The sequence below is a fragment of the Panthera tigris genome, chromosome B1, assembly GCF_018350195.1.
Source record: "Panthera tigris isolate Pti1 chromosome B1, P.tigris_Pti1_mat1.1, whole genome shotgun sequence".
Classification (NCBI taxonomy): domain Eukaryota; kingdom Metazoa; phylum Chordata; class Mammalia; order Carnivora; family Felidae; genus Panthera; species Panthera tigris.
Genome location: NC_056663.1, coordinates 127,263,302 through 127,285,289, shown reverse-complemented (window position 1 = coordinate 127,285,289; position 21,988 = coordinate 127,263,302). Strand labels below are relative to the sequence as shown.

The window sequence follows — 21,988 nt, the reverse complement described above, 5'->3', positions numbered from 1 at the left end:
TGGTGTATATTAGTATCATTTCCTCTTTAGTAGTAAGGAAATAAGACCCATACAGGTTAAATAACTTTCCTGAAGTCGTACGCTAAAAGCACAGGAACTGGGATGAAAACCCAGGCATCCAGTTGCAGAGCACACACATTGAATTAAGGTACTAGAGTTTAGATTTCATTCTGTCCTAAATATCTTTGAAATGGTATTTGTTCTTCCTCACTCTCTTCTTGTTCTCTCCCTCTCTTTTTTCCTCCCTCCCTCTGTTCCTCTCTCTCTTTATATTATAGACTCTATAGAAAATTAACATGCAGTGGTACCAAGATATGGCAGAAGAGTAACATAGTAACTTGACTACATTTGTTTTATCTCATTACTATTAAATCTTTACTCAGTAAACAGGCCAATATCTGAAGAGGAAGAGAGTGATTGTAATCACCACTCTAGGGTAAACATGTGTCTGGAAAAATTGTTACTTAATCAACAGTTCTCTCTGCCTGACACATAAATGACTACTCTTCTATGCGATTTCTAATTCCTAATACTCTCTAAAATTTCTCCTCTTAAGCTAACAATATGTCAAGCCCTTCTCTGATTGCTGCACTATAAAATGAACTATTCTCAATGAGGAGTATGGGAATCTAGCGATAGTATACATGTTTTGAAATTAAAGTTCCATTAGTTGTGCAGCGATCTCTTTTGCTGAGTTACTTATGGAAGCCCTGTTTCAGCTCAACCTGAAAATAAGAGCAAGATTGTCTCACAGTGGTCTGTGAGTGAGTGTGAGTGTTTACTGTATTTTCTAAAGGAAAGAAGAGCTTGTTTATTTACATTTTTCATCCACTTTCCAGAATACCCTTCTCCCTCCACCTCAGTTATCAAAATCAAACTCTCCTTTATGATCTACTTTATTTTTGTTTCATCAGATACTACTTAAGCATGGATTCTGTGCCAATAAACATATATTTTTAAAATGGTAACCTTTTTAAGGGAATTAAGTGTGAATGTGCTTCTTTGGCAAAAAATTCTTGAAATACTTCAGGCCAGATTGATCCAACTCACATTTAAATGTGTGCCTTATTTAAATTTAATGCTATTTGCATATGTAGTCATTTTTATTTTAAATAAATATCTTGCCTATATTTGATTAATATTGAGTTACTTAGACTAAGTCAACTGTAAGCTGCTAAAGTGTGTGGACACCTTGTACAATACTGTTTTTGTATTCCTTTGGGCATGTCCTTAGTAGTTGATTGAGTCACTAATTATAGAGCTTAATCTCTAAATGATTATAAACATTGGCAATCCGTGAACTCAAACTATACTTCAGGATGATCTAAGTAAAAGGGTAGAGTCATGTGAATAAGGGCAATACAAATCACAATATAGCATAACTTTGCTGTTGCAAAGGGACTTTTGCATACATGTTTTCATTTGCGATTAGCAAAAGCTGTATGAGGCAAATAGGGTATAATGATCACTGTTTACTTCATAGGTATTTGTGGTGGTAAAAAAGAGATAAGAAAGGCTTTGAAATGAAATCCTTAAAATTAGGGAACATATCATTATGTTATTACTACTGGGGATAAAACATTTCTTTGCAACCGAAGCATCTCTCATTAAAACAATTTTCATGGATATCATTTATAGGAAGAGTTCGGGATGGCATGACATAGAAGGTGCTGTGAATTATAAAACGTTGCAGTGTTTCACCAAAAGACATAGGGAAGAAAATGTTACCATAAGAAATGCTGTTTCTAGAGGTTGCTTCTTTGATAGTAATCCACATAAATGCTAATTTCTTTGTCTTGTGTCTTACCAATAAAAAGGAGAACTATCAGTATTCAGAAATTATGTAATTATGTTAAAGTTTTCCTTTTTCTCCATGGGGGGGGGGGTGCTGGAGATGGGAGAAAAGGCATTAAACTTAGTGAGATAGATATATATGTATATGTATATGTATATGTATATATGTATATGTATATCTATATCTATCTATATCTATATCTATCTATGTCTATCTATCTATATGGCACATTAGAAGAAAATGTTTCATTCCAAATAAATAAACTTTCCTTTGAAAGGGCCATAAACCCTTACACAGTGAAAAAGAAAAATCCAAAATTCTTGGACATTTTAAAACAGGTATATTGTAAGTAAAGTCCATCATACTTTTTTTCATTGTAAATTCGAAAAAGTACACTAATTCACCCGTAGCACCCAGCTCACATGGAAACAGGAAAATAAAAATGTCCTTCTAATGAATCAAACCAGAGGCATGTAAAGCCATCTTAAAAACGTAGAAAACCTATTTCTATTTCTAGGCCAAAATGTAACCAATTAAGTTAGAATGTGCCAACTAGACAAGAGACTGGTCAATAATAGAAACAAGAAGAGAGAAGGAAATGCTGGTATGGATGGTGTCTCCCAGGAAACCATCCAGTCTAATAACCTCCTTTAATACATGAAGAAACTGAAACCCAAAGAGAAAAAGTGATTCTTGCCCAAGGCCCAACAATGATTCATATCTGAACCAAGACTAGAAATCAGGATTCCTCACATACAACCTAGGTCTCTATTATAAGACAACACATTTCCCCATGCTTTTCCTCTGAAAGAAGCAGTATCAAAAGCAGGAGTAGGGGAGGCTTGGTTGGTTGGGGGGTTGGGGGGTCATTTTTTTCTTTTCCATGCCGGTGTCAATGGTTGGAAGATTGCTGTGTTAGCTTAGTGTTCCGATTTTATATCTTCCCTTGGAAGGAACATTATCTTCTTATGTTTAAGTGAATTGTATACAAAGAGAATTAGTGTCAGAGATTTAAATACAGGCTTTTTCAACAGCTTGCGTAGTGCTGCTTTAAAAAACAGAAGAGAAAGGAGTCCACGTGACTTATGCTGTACTTTTCAGGAATTATCTCCTTTCACTTCATAATTGCTGCTAGCAGTGGCCAAGCTAACTATTAAATAGTGTTTCTGACCTTATGCACTGTTCCATAGCTCTGTAAAGTATGTAGAGGATTTTTTTCCCCAGAAATAGAAATGCTTCTGATACTATGTTGAAAGGCATTATTAGTGAAATTAGAATATAATAACAAACTGCAGATGGTAAAAGATTACTTCCTGGCAAAGAATAAATCCAAGTGCATTTTATGCTAAGTGAAATGTGATTATCCATAAATTGTGATAGTGGTGATCGATTCACAAATGGATAACTGTGATCTAGCTTCTGCTGCCAACCATATGTCTTAATCAGATCAAAATGAAATCACAGATTAAAGATTGAGAAAAAAATTAAATTATCTTACAATGAATTGGAATATACTACATTAGAAAATCATATGAATTTTCATGGTTGCTGTAATAAATCATAGAAATAGCCATTTTAGCTCGTGTAAAAACCAAAGTGAATTCTTCTGCTTAGTTTAAAATTATCTAAAACATACATAGTATTAAAAGATTATTTTGATCAAATAAAAATCAGATATTTTTAAATGAATATTTACAGACTAAAGAGGTAACACTACATTTGATATATTACTACCAGAAAAGCATCCCTAAAAAATATTGTTTCTGAAGATAAATTAAATGTTCTAATATATTACATATTATGTTATGTTTATGCTTTTAAGAAATATTTACTGAGTTCTGAGTTTTAAAAGATGCACAACATCTCTACTTTCATGGAGCTTATATATGTATGCTAGTCCTATCACAAAGGAGTATCAGTATTTCTAACCAGTGCCCATAGGAAATGCTAAAATACTTTCGCTTTGAAGGACTGATTCTTCTCACTTTGCCCATCTTACTATTGTCAACACCATTTAGGATTCTTCTTTATCCACAGGAGTAAATGGTTTCTGTGAAATAAGCACACTTTGAGCAATGTTAAAGTGAACTACTAAGGCCAAAAGACCATTTGTAGTGCACCTAAGCTATGTTATACCATGTCCTGCTTTGGAGATAGACTGCGGCTACAATGTTTATTCAATTATCCACTTATTCAGTGTATATTCATTGAATGCCTGCAATAGACCAGTCTCTGTTCTGTTTTGGGTATAAAGCATTGAATGAAACAGACAAAATTCCTGCTCTGATGTTGTTTGTATTTTAGTAGGGAAGAAAGACTAAAATTATAGAAACAAACAGATACATAAAATATAGTCAGAGAATGATAAATTTTGAAGAAAAGATAAGTAGGTCATAAGATAAGAAGTAGCAGAGATGCTGTGGGAGAGAGAGGCTACAAGAGCTGAAACCTTGCGTGACGGAATGGGATGAAGGGATATATGGGTTAAAAACACCCGGGCAGAAGAAATACAGAGAAAAGAGGCTGCATGGAAAAACAAGACCAATATGGCTAAAGTAAACTGAGCAAGGCTGAGGGTGATAGTTTACAGCAGAATTATGACCAGGCAGGAGCTTATAGAGGGTCTATCGACCATGGTAAGAAAGTTCCCATGAAGAGTGATTTCTCTTCTTATGTATATGCCCAAATGACATTGCTGCCAAGAAATAAAATATCAGGAAACTAAATAAAATTATTCATGGTGATGTTCAGAAACAGAGCACTGGAGAAGACAGTGTTTAATCCAGAAGTCTGGCATGTAAACAGTTAATTACAATGTGGTTGGCACTTACAGAATGTTATAGGAATGATCAAGGAGTGGCTGGACATCCAGCTCTGCTTGAGATGTGAAAAGGTGCAAAGAACGTTGTTCCACCCTAAAAATGAGGGGAGGGAAGCTAAACAATCATCAAAATCATGATTTTTTTCATGCCACATCATTTCTCAAAGTAAACAAGGAAACCAAAGTTTGAGGGGAGCTCCTTCAATGACAGGCAAAACACAGAAACACTCTGGCCTTTGACAAAATACAGGAGAAAGAGTTTACTACCCTCCACACAGACTGGAGGGAATCACTTAGATTTTTTTATGAAGTTATAAGGGCCAAGTGTGAGTTACTGTGCTTGTTTAGAATAGCTGGGGATCCCAGACACAAGGGGGAATTCATACTCATTTGTGAGCTATTGCCATGGACCTCCATTGAGTGCTCATAAGAACATTGGGGTCAGCATGATATCAGATAGAGTTCCCCTCAGTGGCGTAGGAGTGCTGCAGGCTAGCTGCCTGGCTATAGGGGACCAGGCACAATACCTCACCCACATATCCAGCCTTTATCATGTACAAAGTAAAAATCTTAAGGTGCTGAGGAAAGGGCAAAAAACCCTCTTACCAATGGGGTGCTTGCTAAGAGCCATTGCTGCTGGTGAATAGGTCAAAGCAGAAGCCTCTACCCCTCTATCAACAAACATCTTGGGTCCAGGATCTTTTACAGGTATCAAGCAGAGGTGTGCTCATTCAGGGAAGCAGAAAACTCTCTCCTGACCCACCATGAAAAAGATAAAAGGTAGTGTTGAGCTATCATAGACATGAGGGGCAGCAACATTGGGCAAGGCCCATGCACACAAGGTCTGCCTGAGATGGAGGCCGAGGTTGGCCCAGACCCACAAAGACCTACTGTTGAGTAACCTAGCAGTCTACCCTGGGGCCTGGGTCCGGGACACACAGGGATTTCCACTGTGGTATGTCTGGGAAGGAGCGGATGAAAGCTAAAGGAGGAGCAGGAACACTGAAGAAAATCTGACTACACAGGCCCCATTCTAAATACAAAGTATTAGCAACCTGCTGCTAGAAGAATGTGAAGCTCATGGTTCCTTGCACATAGTGATGACAACAACAACAACAAAATGCATATCCAGATCAACTCCTGACTAGATTCACTCACCCACACACTAACAGCCTGTTTGGAAGAGAAATGTCCCAATATGTCATATTTACCTCAATCCCTGCTAGCCAATAGTCCATCTAAAATAATGAGACACACACAAAAATGCAAAAAGGAAAAAAATCCATTTTGAAAAAGTAAGTGATAAAAATAGACTGAACTATATCCCAATGTTGGAACTATCAAACAAAAAACTAGAAAAATATGGTTAAATATACCTGTTGAAAAGGTGAATAACATAAATGAAAAGCACCTGAGTAGCTCAGGCGGTTATGCGGCCAGCTTGGGCTCAGGTCATGATCTCATGGTTCATGAGTTCAAGCCCTGCATCGGGTTCTGTTCTCACAGCTAAGAGCCTGGAGCCTGTTTCGGATTCTCTCTCCCTCTCTCTCTCTCTCTCTCTCTCTGCCTCTCCCCCACTCACAGTCTCTCTCTCTCTGCCTCTCCCCCACTCTCTCTCTCTCTGTCTCTCTCTCTGTCTCTCTGTCTCTCTCTCTCTCTCTCTCTCTCTCTCAGAAATGAAATAAAACATTAAAAAAATTTTAAAGAGTAGACTACTAAAGTACATAAAGGGAAATTTATAGGACTAAATGCTTATATTAGAAAAAATATAAAGATCTAGCATTGATAATCACAGCTTCTGCCTTAAAAAAAGAGTGAACTAAACCTAAATTAAGCAGAAGAAAGGAAATTACAAAGAGCAGAGTCGAAATCAATGGAATACGAAAAAAAAAGCAATAACAAAAGTCAATGAAACCAAGAGCTGTTTCTTTGAGAAAGTTAATAAAATTGATAAACCTGTAGCCAGACTGATTAGGAACAAGAGATGATACAAATTACCAGTATCAAGCATGAGAGAGGCAACATCATTACAGATTCTACAGATATTAAAAGAATTACAAGGGATAATCAAGAACACCTGTATGCCAAAAATCTGGCAATTTAGATGCAAAGGCAAACTCCTTGGAAGATACAAACTACCAAAGTTCACTGAAAAGAATTTAAATACACTAAATATCCCTGCTTCAATTTATAAAATTGATTTTATAGTTAAACATCTTCTCACAACTGAAACTCCACTCCCTAAAAGTCTTACTGGTGAGTTCTACCAAAGACTTAAGGGAGAAATAACACTATTTATATGCAAACTCTTCCAGAAAACTGAATAAATGTGAGCACATTCCAACTTATCTAATGAAGCTAGCCTTACCTTTGCTAGGATGGTTTAGCATTTACAAATCAATTAATTAATTTTTGGTATGAGAAAAAACAAGAAAAAAAATCCGTGTGACCATTTCAATAGATGCAGAGCACTTTTGACAAAATTCACTGTCCCTCCCTGACAAAAACTCTCGGTGAACTAGGAATAGAAGGGAACTTTCTTGACTTCATAAAGAACTTGGTCCAAAAAAATTTACAGATTAGGTCATATCTAATTGTCGGAGATTGAATGTTTTCCCTCTAAGATCAGGGTCAAAGGCAGGGTGACTGCTCTTCCCATGCCTGCCCAGCATTGTACTGTACTAGCCAGTGCCATAAGGTGTGGAAAGTCATACAGATTGGAAAGGAAGAAGTGCAACTGCCATTTTTTTAAATATATGATTGTTTATGTAGAAAATCCTCTAGAATCTACAAAAATGGAAACTAGAACTAGCAAGCATGTTTAATAAGATTTCAAATACAAAATCAATATTCAAGATCTGATGTATTTTCTATATTGTAGCAATAAAAATTGGAAATTAAATATCATTAACAATAGAATATAGATATGTAAATATTTAGTAATAAATATGACATAATAAGTGCAAAATCTAATTTCACTGAGTACTATAAAACATTGCTTAGAAAATTTTAAAGAGACTGTGTTAAATGAAGATACATATTACACTCATAAGTCAGAAGAAGCAGTATTGTTAAGATGTCAAAAATAAATATTTTGGAATACTACTTGGCAATGAGAAAGAATGAAATCTGGCCATTTGCAGCAACATGGATGGAACTGGAGGGTATTATGCTAAGTGTAATAAGTCATACAGAGAAAGACAGATACCATATGTTTTCACTCATATGTGGATCTTGAGAAACTTAACAGAAGACCATGGGGAAGAGGGAGGGAAAAAAAAAGTTACAGAGAGGGGGAGAGCTAAACCATAAGAGACTCTTAAGGACTGAGAACAAACTGAGGGTTGATGGGTGTGGGTGAGGGGGGAAAGTGGGTGATGGGCATGGAGGAGGGCACCTGTTGGGATGAGCACTGGGTGTTGTATGGAAAATAATTGGACAATAAGTTATATTTAAAAAAATAAATAAATACTTTGTATAAATGCCTAGGCTGCTGAAAAAATAGTATATAGCATGGTGGTAGGGGAGTGTGTGGAATGGCAGGAAATGTGAGGGCAAGGGATAAGAGTTGGAGGTAGACAGGAAAATGTAGATTGGGGCTAGGACATTAAGGATTTTGTATGCCATGTGGAGGGTTTGGGCTTATTTCTAGTAGAAGTTGGAAGTTATTAATAGTTTTATCTGTTTTCAACTTTTAATTTTGAAGTAGTTTTAGATTTATAGAACAATGGCAAAAATAACAGTTTCCTTATACTCCTCATCCCACTTCTCCTAATATTAACATCTTACATAACCATAGTACAGTTATTGAGCACACTCAGTTAACATCAGTACAATATTATTAACCGAACTACAGACCTTATTCAAAACTCACCAGCTTTCATTAACAATGTTTGTGTGTTTGTTTTTTCTGTTCCAGGATCTTATGTGGGATCCCATATTGCATGTACTTGTCATTTTTCTTTGGTTCCACCATTCTTAATAGTTTCTCAGTTTTTTCATTGATCGCCTTTAATGCACAGAAATAACATAATGAGAAGTTTTAAAAATAGATATCCTTATTTACAATGAAGAAGATTGGGGGAGGTTTAAGCTGGGGGCTGTGAAATCATAGTAGCTTGGAGACAGTTTCAGTAATTGAGTTAGTGGTGATATAGATTGAATCAAAGGATTGACAGTGACTATTTCAAGAAGAGAATAGTTTTGAGAAATATACAGGAGGCAGAATTAACAATATGGGTCAACCATAGTTGATGTGAAGGAGTATGGGGTATGAGAGAGGGGAAATAATTGAAGATGACTTCTGATTTTTGGCTCTGATATTCTAGAAAAGTGGCAATAACTACAAAAGCAATATAAGATATTATTTTTTGTCATTTTCTGTCTTCCTCTTACACAAACATAAACACACAGTTCTTCATACCTTGTTACCATGATCTTATTCCTATTCTTATAAAATATACTTTGCTGGAATACATTAAATATTCTGTTATTTATCTTGAAATAATCAGCTCTAATTCCAGGATGTGCCATATTATAAAAGAATAATCATTTTAATAACTAAAATTTCCACAAAATGGTGGGAAAAATTTGAAGACAAACATATAGTATGATATGGATTATCACTCTCTTCACAATGTTTAATCCTCACTCTTGGCAGCTGAGATTATGGAGATAAAGATCAAATTTTACCTGTATCGACCGAAGATAATATTCTACACTTATCTGGCTTCTTAAAGTGTTATTGCTGTATCTTTCATCAGCTGATGATCAGCTACAGGGCAGAGGATGAGGAAGATGTCGTTTTAGATGAACTGATCATCTTATAAGTCTGTAGGCTGTGAGAAGAAGGCCTTTTTAAACATGGTATGAAGCCAACTATTTCTGGCAGTAAAAGACTGATAAATTTGATGTAATAATTTTAAAACTTATAAAGAGCTGTATAAATTATGCATAAATTTAAAAAGCAAGAAGAATAAAGACACTTATTTACTGTATAAATAACAGATGAAGGATTGATACTGAAAATACATAAAGCTCTCCTTCAAATAAACACAAGACAAACAAACCCAGTCAGAGTCCATGTTGCTTGCCTGCCCTCTGTCCTCACCTTGCTCCACTCGCTAGCATGGTCTCTGCATTTCAGCTACCTGGCTCTTCTTTCTCCTTCTCAAGTATCCCATAGTTTTTCTGCCACAGAATCTTTGCACATTCTATTTCTTCTTTTTGGAAGTATTTTTCTTATACTTTTTCATCAAGGTAACTTCCCTTCACTTAATTAGTTTCTGCTTATTACCCTTCAGGTTTCCACTGCAGATTCACTTCTGCATAAAAGGCTTTCCCAACTCACAGTCTAGGAAAATGCTTTTGAGCTATCAGCATAAGGTCCCTTTTTTGGCCTGGCAATTACTCAGTACGTCATTGTACGTTCATTTGAATATGTTCTGTCTTTCCCATTGGCCTATTCTTGATTACCTTGCATCCTAAAATATCTGGTGCTTGCCTAGTATAGTATGTATATTTTATATTTGTAACATATAGATATATATGTACATACATAAGTGTGTTCATTACAGAATTGTTACTAACATTAAAAGGGAGGAGATTAGGGGCAGCTGGGTGGCTCAGTTGGTTGAACACCCTATTTCAGCTCAGGTTATGATCTCACAGTTCATGAGTTTGAGCCCCACATCAGGCTCTGTGCTGACAGCTCAGAGCCTGGAGCTTGCTTCAGATTCTGTGTCTCCCTTGCTCCCTGCCCCTCCCCCACTCATGCTCTGTCTCTCTCTCTCTGTCTCTGTCTCTCTCTCTCTCAAAAATAAATAAACATTAAAAATTTAAAAACAAAGAGAGGAGACTAATCCAAATCTCCATAAATAGAAGACTATGAAAATATGTAATTGGAGAGTTGTAAAGTAAGCATCATAAAATCTGTGTTCTAAGACTGTCGCAACTACTTATTAGAAATGTAAGAATGAGCTTCAATTAAATGTCACATGAATGAAAATAAGAATTTTATCCAAATATAGCCACATTCTGATACAGTAATAAATGCAAATGAAAACATTTTATAAATTCCAAACAACTGTACAAAGATAAAGAAATGTTTGGTTATTATTTATATCATTTTTATCACATCATTGTTAGTGGAACCAATTTAGGGATGGATTGAGAGTATACCCAATATTTTGTAGGTTCTTCTTAATAGCTTTTTTCACCATTGTTGAAATTATATGTATATATTCTTTCTATTTAGAATTGAAACTATACAGAATTGTTGCCTTAATCCGAAAAGCAAAGAGAGAGAGAAAAAAAAAAAAAGAATGGTATCAAAATTATTATTATTCCTTTCTCTTTTACATCTAAGAGACTGAAATTTCCTGGATCTTGTAGTGAGTTAAATGACTTACAGGTTTTTTTATATGTGCCTTTGTGTTTGAAAACCGTGAGTTTTTGGTTTTCTGTGGCCCTGGCAGTCAAGTCTGTGCCAGATTTGAATCCTACCTCTGTCATTTACTAATAGTATGAATTTGAGCAATGCATTTAATTTCACTTAACCAGTTTCTTAATTGAAAATGAGAATCATAATAGCTCCTCTGTACAGTGTTGTTATGAAATGTAAATGCAAAAATAAAATGACTTATAATAGGTGCTAGATTAAATGTTAGGTCCATGTCAGGCTTAGATCACAAATGAGAGGCTCATACTGGCTTTAGATGATTAAAAAAATAGTTGACTGAAAATTACTCAGTTGAATTCATTTGATGGCTGCTAATCAACCATTTTAGCCATTTATATTCTTTTTAAGAAGAAATTACGTCTTACTGCTTTTTTATTATGATTAAATGAATCTTTTCTATAGTTTCAATTCCTAAGTAGGTAATTATAATTAGATTGGACCTTGTAACGGTGTTTATATATAAGGACCATCTTTATATAGAAGAATTTTTTGCAAATGATGATATTTTTGGCAAACTACATTGATGATGAGTCAAATACAAAAAACACTTTTTATATACCACCTCTCAGATGGTTGCTGAAAATCGTGTTTACGAAGATTGCTAAATGTCTGGATAGGCTGAAAGTGCCTTGTGTTACTATATTCTCACAAGTATGGAAGCAAATGTCATGTGCCTTTTGGCAAACAAAAAAAATTTGAGGAGAAAGCAATTATCAATACTGGACTTGTGATTCATTAATAAATTAAATAGGAAAAAAGTTAAATTAAATTCAGCTTTTGTAGAAACAATACAAATCTTTCTTATCTGCAATGGAAGCCTACCTTATTTTGTTAATTATGAGTTCACTAATTATAAAATTCAATATTGATTAGTGATTTTTTTCAAGAAAAATAATCCATCATATTAAATGTATTGATCAACTTTAAAATATGCCCTGACTTCAGACAATGGTAAAATATAGAAGCTACATACATTTTAAAATTGTAGAAATATGGTACATTGTATCTGAACTGGAGGAACTTGAAAGAATGAAATTCATTCCAAGAATAAACTTCTTAGTTTATTATTGGGAATAAAATAAAGATACGGATCACCTTTTGGGGTACAATGATTCTTATTAACTCCACGTATCTTCTTTCCCTGTATTTCACCCCCATTTGCAAATTAACAGAATTAGAAAAATAGGAAAATTCCACTCCCCACTTACAGTCATATTGTCAGCAGTATTATTGGGAAAAAGGTAAAAGAAAACCAACAAATATTAGATGTTCTCCAACAATCACATCAAAGAGTATTGCAGTTACAAGCCACCAGACTCATGTTTTACAGAAAGGGTTACACATCAGAACTACTGAGATGATACATCATAATGCAAATACATTAGCCTGTAATGAATAAAGTAAAACTTCTAGGAGTGGATATGTGTATTTTTTCAAATCTCCACTTTGAATTCTGACACAGGGGAGATGTTACAAACACTATGGTGAATAGATTGGGAGATCTTTGAGAATGGAATCTGCCTATGCATTCTCTTATCTCCAGAGAAGTCCTGGCTCATGTTTAAAGTTGGTAAATGTGTGTTGAAGAATAAATATATGAATGGAGTGTGCTAAAGTCCTTATGTGATTTAAAATCACTGGAAGAGGTTATAAAGTTACTCAGTATAAATTGAGGCAATTTGGTCAATATACGTAAGTTAGAAAATATATCATAGGGAATAAAGAAAGATGGTGTTATCCAAAAATATTTCACTGAGTTCTCCTTGAGGTAACTGATTTCAAGGCCCTATATAGATTTTACTTTTAATCCCATTTTACTTAATAAGAAAAATAAGACTCAAACTGATTAGTTTCAGAGATAAAAAAAATCATTTAGAATGTCATAAAGAATATCATTTTACTTAAATTTATACATTTATACAGAGAACTTCATTTTTATAACTGCTGAGTGACCTGAAAGGGTGAAAGTGTTTTTAATTCCAGTTATTAAAACAAGGAAGGAAGGAAGGAAGGAAGGAAGGAAGGAAGGAAGGAAGGAAGGATGGATGGAAGGAAGGAAGGAAGGAAGAGGGGTGGAGGAAGGAGGAAGGAAGGATTTTAATTTCTTTTTTATGCTAACATTTATATAGGACTCTATGAATGGTCACTCTCCAAAGCAAATAAATTTGTATCTTCTCTTATTCAACCAACATTTTATATTGACAAAATGGATGTCAAATATAGCCTTGATAGGTTGCATTGTAGGCCCATTCTCTTATGTACCCAACCATGGTTGTGTTTTGACTCAACCAGCTTCAGTTTCTTTTAGGTGTGTGGACTGTTCCTTCCCTCTTTAGTGGATCAACCTATTTTTACCAAATGTTGGCAGTAGATAGTCTCCAATTAAGCTTTTCCCTATGGAAATCTATGTCTATCTTTCCTTTGTCAAGCAAAATTTTAAGGGTACCAATATCATTTGCTTGCTGTGGTGAAAAGCATATTAGACAATGAGTTAGAGACCTGGGACTTATAGTTTTTTTAAGGGAGTGGTGTATGCTTTCTTGACAACTGTGAACAATAGAGGGTTTCATGTTAAAAGTGGGATGCATGTCTAAGACTTCCAGGCTGCTGCTCTCCCAGTCTCTTCCTTGAGAAAATTAACACAATGATTTTGGTACTCTTCCTTGCTAAGTCTCAAAATCTTTCTCAAAATAGAGTTCCAGGATGCCAGCTTACCAACCAGTCATAATTGGCATAGCAGTTAAAGCTGATTTTGTTCTCAAATATAATTTATTTATTTGAGAGAGAGAGACAGAGGGTGAACAGGGGAGGGGCAGAGAGAGAGGGAGACATGGACTCTGAAGCAGGCTCCAGGCTCTGAGCTGTCAGCACGGAGCCTGACACAAGACTTGAACTCATGAACCGTGAGATCATGATCTGAGCCCAACCTGGCCAGACTGAGGCCAGACTAACTGACTGAGTCACCCAGGCGCCCCTTGTGTGGCTTTTATTGCAAATTTGATGATTCCTGTTTTTATTTTATAGGGAGTTTTCAGTTATTCTTGCTTATATGTGTAGTAGGATGAATAATACCAAATGATAAATAATCTAAAAATAACACATTTGCATGTATAATAATAACAACTGTTTCTAATACTTGATTAGTTTGTGTTGTTACTAACAGAGGTTAATAGGAAGTAACATAGTTGGTTTAAGGAAATCACAGAGTATATACTAAAACAAATTTATATGCTAAATAATGATTTATATATGACTTCAAAGCTTTATTTCTAAATAATGAAGATTAAAAGAGACAGTTTTCATATTTGACAAATGTAATACTTAAACTGAATTTTTTATCTCAACTTCTGTTATATGTAACTTTATAACTTTTGTGATAGATCAATCAATAGTGGCCTTATTTCCTACAATAATGAAACAAACTTCTGACCAATGTTTATGCCTAAATCCATTGGAAGCGTAACTATAAATTCATATAGCTTTTATAAATGTTGAATTCACAAACGTGAGTAGGTTCTATCATTTTTACTGAAACTTCAATGTCAATCTGTTATGGTCTAAGAAACATTCATCCCTGATGCTATCTTTCAGAGTTATTTGAAATCATATTACCTGTCTTATGCTTGAAAATAATGTCCCTGCTAATTATTAATTTATTTTGTATGTGCTGGTTGGCTTAAAATTAATCATAATTAAATGTATTTGGTGTTTATGTGCATGTCATTAGTATAGTACTTCTAAACTTACACTTTGTCAGCCTTCATTAACTGGCCAATTAATTACATAGAGGTACTTATCATCTATGTTTCAAACACTCTGTAAAACAGATTATAATAATGTGTAAGTATTGAGAATATTATACCTAGAATGTCTAAAATCTAGAATAATACCTGGGCCAATTATAATTACTAACCTTCTCAAATGGAATTTATTTTACCTCGATTCCTCCTGAATTTACTTTTGATTTTATTTCTAATCTCTTGCTCTTAAGACTAACATATAAGATCTCTCAGATCTCTTAACTGTTAGTAAGACTTATTAAATGAGTTACAAGTTATTAAGGGGTTCCTGGCTGGCTCAGTCAGTAGAGCATCTGACCCTTATTCTCAGGGTTGTGAGTTCAAGCCCCACATTGGGCATAGAGCCTTACATTAAAAATAAATATATAAAAATTAAAATTTAAATAAAAAATTTAAAAAGCTAAAAAAAAAAAAAAGAAAAGGAAAACAAAAGAAAAAATTGGGCACCTGGCTGGCTTGGTTAGTAGAACACATGATTCTTGGTCTCAGGATCATGAGTTCGTGCTCCACGTTGGATGTAGAGATTACTTAAAAACAAGAAAGAGTTAAGAGTTATTAACTTTTTTTGCTTTATGTGCTGAGTCTTTATATGTGCTTATAATTTATATTTGATCCAGTTTTAAATATTTTTTGAAGTAAGCATATATGCATACACAATGTAGTTAAAATGAAATTAAAACAACAGAGATCATAAATCATATAGTAGAGATTAGAAATTGTACAGCTAGAAACCAGAATGAAATTTAGTGAATGAAATAATTGCTGAAACTTAGTATTTGATTTGACCAGGAGTTTTCTGACTGTCAAGGAAAAGAACAAAAACATTTTCACTTTTCCAGTGTAATGAGAGACAAAGTGCTATCAAAGCTTTAGATACCAGAATAGCTCTTTTCTGTGGCCAGAAATTCCATATGTAGGCCTTTCATATTCTTTTTCACTCATTCGCCAATTTACATATTATCAGCTTTTTGAAAACCTTGTATTATTTACTCAGTGAGGAATTATCTTTTCCCTGAATTATACATTGATAATTATAAAAGTATAGCTGTCACTAATTTGAGTGCCTATTATGTGAAAGGCAAATAGCAGGCATTGAATTTTCTCCAATCCTAGCAATAATCCTGCAAGATTCATGCTATTTTGCCCCCTTTACAGATGACAAAACTGAGACCAGGAAAAGCTAAATAATTTGTACAAGGTCAAATAGCTAATAAGGGCAGTTTGTTAGCTGAATCCCAATAGCACTTTTTAATTTGAGGATTTCTTCATGGACATGTTCATTAAAAAAAAAAAAATCCATAGTTGTGTAATAAGTCCATAAATTTTATTCACAGTTATTCCCAAAGGGAAGTTATATGAAACCCAGAGACATTTAAATATTACTGTGATTTCTTACAGCCTGTGAACTTATGAATCAAGGCATCTTGGCCCTGGTCAGCTCCATTGGCTGCACATCGGCAGGTTCCCTCCAGTCTCTGGCAGATGCCATGCATATCCCCCACCTCTTCATACAGCGCTCAACAGCTGGGACCCCGAGGAGTGGCTGTGGACTCACCCGGAGCAACAGGAATGATGACTACACTCTCTCTGTTCGCCCACCTGTCTACTTAAATGACGTTATCCTGAGAGTGGTCACAGAATATGCCTGGCAGAAATTCATCATATTCTATGATAGTGAATACGGTAAGTGATTGGGATTTGCGTGAGTTTTGTATGCTGGTATTTGCATGGCAAGCAACTTAATTAAATCTTGAAAAACTTCAAGGAACTTACCCATTGTTATCTGGTTTTTTGTTGTTGTTGTTGTTCTGTCATAATCTTAAAAAATCTAGCAGGAAGAACAAAAAGTTTCCTTAAGGCTTTCAGTTCAGTCGTTTATATTAAATCACTTTGAAGTCAAATTAAAAAATACCTGTTCCTAATGCTCAGTTTGTAAATGTTTCTAAAGGCAATCTAACTCTAATATATCTTGATTTTTCAAATAATGAGAAGTCATAAAGACAATAATGTCTTTCTCCCTTTACAAAAAACATTTATATCTTTATGTAATAATAAAACACCATTTTGGACAGATCCTGGAACATTGAAAATAAATGCCTGTTTGTATTTCTTGGTTCCAAAAAATCCAAAATCTAACACATCTTGCTTACATGCTTACACTCTTTGGAGTCACTGAGACTATATTGCTTTCTAGTTCTCATGGCATATTGTCTACAATATGAAATTCCACAAAATGCCGAGTGGTATAAAGACAATTTATATAACCTCCCAAGATGAAACAAAGCATGTGCACTAAATTTCCTGCAATTCAAGGAGAAGGTACTTTGTTTCAGTATTTTTACTTATGTTACATTAAGAAAAGTAAGTAAAAATGATAGCTATATTTTTTTTTCCTGAATGAATGTTTTCTAACTGACTGAACCCAAGGATGTTCAAATGTAGTTTCTCTCCAATTTTTGTCATTAGGGGGAATAGAGATGGATATAATCAAATGAGATAAAGCTAGCAGGTCTTCATAAGAATATATGTTTGAAACATGTTTCTTTAGAGATTTGCCTTAAAGAAGAGTCTCGGAAGATTGTCTTCCATTCAGTATGGATGGATCTAGTTTTTATTTTTTTATGTTAAAAAATCAAGACGATTTCACCCTCTATAGCGCAACTTATTTTTTCTTAGCAAATAAATAAACACTTAAGAATAATGGTTTTCTTGTCATCATCTACCCAGAATTGTCAACGATATTGGAGAAGTTAAACAAGAGCAAGCCAGAAAGTGGCATCAATAGAAATGTGCACAAACAGTATGGCAGAAATCTGGAAAGCATCAAATAAAGCTCCTGTGGAGGAAGAGCAAGTGGCAGTTACATTTAGCCCTAAATATTCAAAGGTCTCCTGGGGTTTTGGCAGCCAGAGCAGAATTAAAGTTGACGGGTAGATTTCAGCCAGAAGTCTATGGCACTCTCTAGAAGCAGACTTGTCTCCAGGACGGAAATCCTTATTTTTGTTCATATTATTTTGTTCATATTATTTAGGGATCACGGAACAAAGACCAAAACTGAAATGAATAAAATAAACAAAAAGAAAATAAAACATAATTGGCTCATCAATAAAAGTAAAGATGGGACACAAGTTTGAAATTCCCTGACAGGATTCCTTAGTGGACACAGTAAACTCTACCTCTGGAAACAATATGTTGAGTATGCCTTTGTCAGTTTTTTTCCAGTCAGGTTATCTATTATTTTTATGACCTTTCAAATGGTGTTCTTATAATCTCCGTTCAAGCATAACTTGAAATAATTAATTTTTAAACTGTGAATCTTTCTTGGCACGGGGAGTGGGGGACATTTTTTTAGTTAGTCCTGTCAGAATAGTTCAATAATATAAAGAACAGAAAAGTGATTTTTGATGAAAGTTTTTTACAACATTAAAATGAGATTTTTACTCTCTCATTATAAATATCCATGAGGAAAGAAAATCCCTTGCCATCTTGTTTCCAAGTCCTTACATGGATTACAGTTAGGAAATTCTTATAAGAGAAGACATTTTTATTACTGATAAGGTAAATGTTTTTGAAAATGTACACTAAATTCATAGTCATAGAGAATCGTTTACATACATTTGAAGTCCCTTATTCTCTTTTCCACTATTTTCCTTTGAGTAAATAAGATGGCTATAAATGCAATGTATGACTGAGTCCTCTGTTAGAAGCAGGTTTGTTTTAGAAATAATAATACTAAAAAAAAAAAAAAAGTATTTTCTTTTACTCTGATGATACACTTGCTTTTGACTTACTTTTTAATTTAATAATTCATGAAAAATCACCCTGCTTGTATCCTTAAAATTATTTCCAGTAATACTCTTGTTTAATAAAAGAAAATTTCACTTTGATACTCACAATAAATCTTGCTGGTAAAGAACTGGGCTAGAGTCCAAAATAAACATCAAGCTATCCAAATACCTTCTACCTTGAAGAGGGCTACATGTATTTACATTTCCATTCATCAATGTCATCATTTTAAGTTCAAACATTGGAATTATACTTGACTTTTATCTTGGTTATCAGGAATTGCTTTCATTAAAGAATGGATTAAGCATCATCTGTGGATGAAATAAGTCAGCCTACTGGAGCCAAATGTTATTGAAGATGTATTTTGCTTATAAAAATATACTTGAAAAATAAGAAAAAAAAAAGAATAGGCTTCTATATCCAGTTAATTAGAGAAACACTTTTTTCAAAAGCAGTTAATTATGATTAAGGGCACAGTATAAAAGGCTACTTTAAATTCCTTAACAAAGAAAATTCAAGTCTTTGATTCTAAGTAAATGGATGAAACCGGAAAAAAAAAATGTGGAAACTTTATTTGAATGGATTGATTCAAGACATTTTTAAAAGGCTTGAAAGAGTTTAGGAAGTGTTGAGCTTTTTAAAAACTGTGTCATTTAAGAAATATTCATTGCTCACTTGCTTAGTGCAATGCAAAATATGAGATAAAAAGTTTTACAGAATGTAGTCTTAGCCTTTAAGAAGCTTACAATTAACAAAAGAGGTAAAATATTTATGACCCTTTTGATGGAGAAAATAGTGTGTTAAGTCTCGTGAATGGTGCAAAGTGAATGCAAATGATGTGTAATGAAGAAGGTGTTGAATTTTTGGTAGCAGTGATCAAAGAAGGCTTTACGGGTGGACTTTAACCTTGAAATGTTGCCTCAAAATCCTAGCTAACTTTCACAGCGTATGAGAGACAGTCACTCAAACAGAAAGTGTGAACAAGTATTCCAGCAAGAAAAATATTAAAAATATTATCTCTGAGTGTTTAATTGGCCAGGCCCTAAACTTAAGTATTTTACATTAGCTCATGTAATCTCAAAAGCTCTATGAAGTTGGTAATACTATTATCACAATTTTACAAATAGGAAAACAGGGGGGAAAAACTGAGTAACTTGCTCACAAAACACAACTAAGGTAGTATCTGAGCTGAAATTTAATGAACTATTACCCAAGAATATAATTAATAGGGCTAATCTTACAGAGAGCATTTATTATACCCAGGGTCTATTCCAAGTGCCTTGCATGTATCATCTCATTTAAGCCTCATAGCTGCCCAGCAGCCTGCTGTGGTAGATAATGACGGTGATGGTGATGATGATGATGATTTTTGCAAATGAAAAGAACATCAGGTAACTTGCAAATAAGTTGAGAAGCCTGAATTCAAACAATGATAGTCTCATAGTAGTCCTTGCTTTCAACCATTAGAGTATTTTGATGCTGTAGAAATAAGGATAAGATTAATTTCTGACAAACTGTAAATTTTTTTAAAAATTACAAAAGAAATACATAGAATCATCGTTATTAAAGAGAGACAATGACATCAAGCCTGCAGATCTTTAAAATATTAGTATCATTCAAGGAAAAAATACTGTATGTCAGTTTGGAAGATTTGGTTATCATTGGAAGTATGGAAACAGGACAGCCATTGGGCCAAAGTAGGCTGATTCATCAGCACAAACAGGTACTTGCCTGCAAAATAACCTTCCTTCCTTTCAGATTTGCCAACAAAATGCCAAGTTTATTTGAGAGACCAATACTTCCAGTTGAAAAACTACATTTTTCAGGCTCTCTTACCTCTTGGGGCTGTTATATAATATCGTCAAGAACTACAAGGCATCTGAGATTTTACCCTACTTACAAGCTAACTTGTGTGAGCTTGCATCAATTTCATGGGTACTGGCAGTAAGCACTATACTCCTTTAGAGAGAAAGAGGACTTTAATACTCATAGTGCAGCAGGCAGCATGAGCCTCAAGTTAATGTTGGTTCCTCTTGACCTCATGTCTCACAGGGCTATGTGGAGCCACTCAGGCGGATGCTATACATGAAACAGGCTCATATGACAGCTAAGAAACCCCTGGCTTAGGGAATATGTGTCTTTTATGATGGGCTTCTAAGTAAACATGCTCGGTATATGTCCCAAAAAAAGACACTATCTTCATTGTAAATAAACCTGTCTTCTCTAGGGAGAGCTGCTCCTTCCATAATGCGCAATAAGACATGAAACCTATGGAAATTGTCTCCCGAAAATATTCATTCTTTGCTTCTACATTGTTGACTTCTGGCAAATTTCCCCCTAAATATGCCAGTCCTAAGACCACTCTGGTTAATCTTACTGACAGGAAATAGGATCAAATCTATTCAATTTGTCTCCTCTGCATTTATTTAAAGACACTATAAACAAGATTTTAATGAGCAAGATTGATCACAACTATGCCCCTCAGGGTCCAGGACTTAAATAAATCCCATGAACTGTCAAGACTCTACTTTAAAAAGTCACAGAGCTTCCTCCTTAAATTTCTGCATAAACCATTTTACTTGGCCAGAGGCTTTGATCCAAGTAAATAGGATTTATTTGTGATTGCAAAGAGTCTGCCTGTCTCACAAGGAGAAATTCTGTCATGTATAACTACCGTGGCCAGTGGTTTAGGCTGACCTGACTGACTTCTAAGGATGAAGTGGTACCATTGATCACTTCAGTGAAATTTAGGGGAAAAAAATTCTAATTGGACGGCTCTGATCATAGGGGAAACTACCTGTAGGTATACTTCAGTAACAAGTCCGGTATGGCTCCATATAGCTCTCCCATATTACTACAAGTAGCCTCATTTTAGAGCTATCTCAATAAAGTACTACATTTTCTGCTGCTGGCATTTACTTAAACAAGTTCTCATTGCCACCCCTAATGAGTGACTCATGTCTTCAGGAAGGAGGTAATGTTCATATAAGAACAATAGTTCTGGAAGTGGATATGACGTTCCTGGTGTGGGAGTAGGGATGGAGAGATGGAGGTTAGAAAAGAGAGGAAGGAAGTGTTACTTACATTGCTGGGACCCCTGAGTGAGACATACATCAGTAGGGCCTTCAATATGACTTCTTGCCAACTAGTAGTTCTGAGTTCTCAATTCATATACAATATTTGAGTCCAGCTCTAGTTTAGGAGGCACAGCCTGAGGGCAGTCAATACATTCTGTCTTTATTGTCTATCTCAAGGGTTAGGAACCTACTATTGGGCCTGAAACTTCTTTTTGTAAATAAAGTTTTATTGGAACACAACATGTTCAT

The 21,988-nt window shown here is 34.7% G+C and overlaps 1 protein-coding gene across 2 annotated transcripts in view; it reads left to right on the top strand.

Annotated features, from left to right (window-relative positions):
* The window catches only part of GRID2 (glutamate ionotropic receptor delta type subunit 2), a 1,443,376-nt gene that overhangs the window by 741,197 nt on the left and 680,191 nt on the right, over positions 1 to 21,988 (top strand). Inside the window, exon 3 of one of the 2 annotated variants that reach the window (XM_042984178.1) lies at positions 16,275 to 16,559. The exons of the other annotated variant lie outside the window; for it this stretch is intronic. Within the exon in view, the coding sequence (XP_042840112.1) occupies positions 16,275 to 16,559 (285 nt within the window). The remainder of the gene's footprint in view (positions 1 to 16,274; positions 16,560 to 21,988) is intronic. 2 annotated transcript variants of the gene reach the window in all.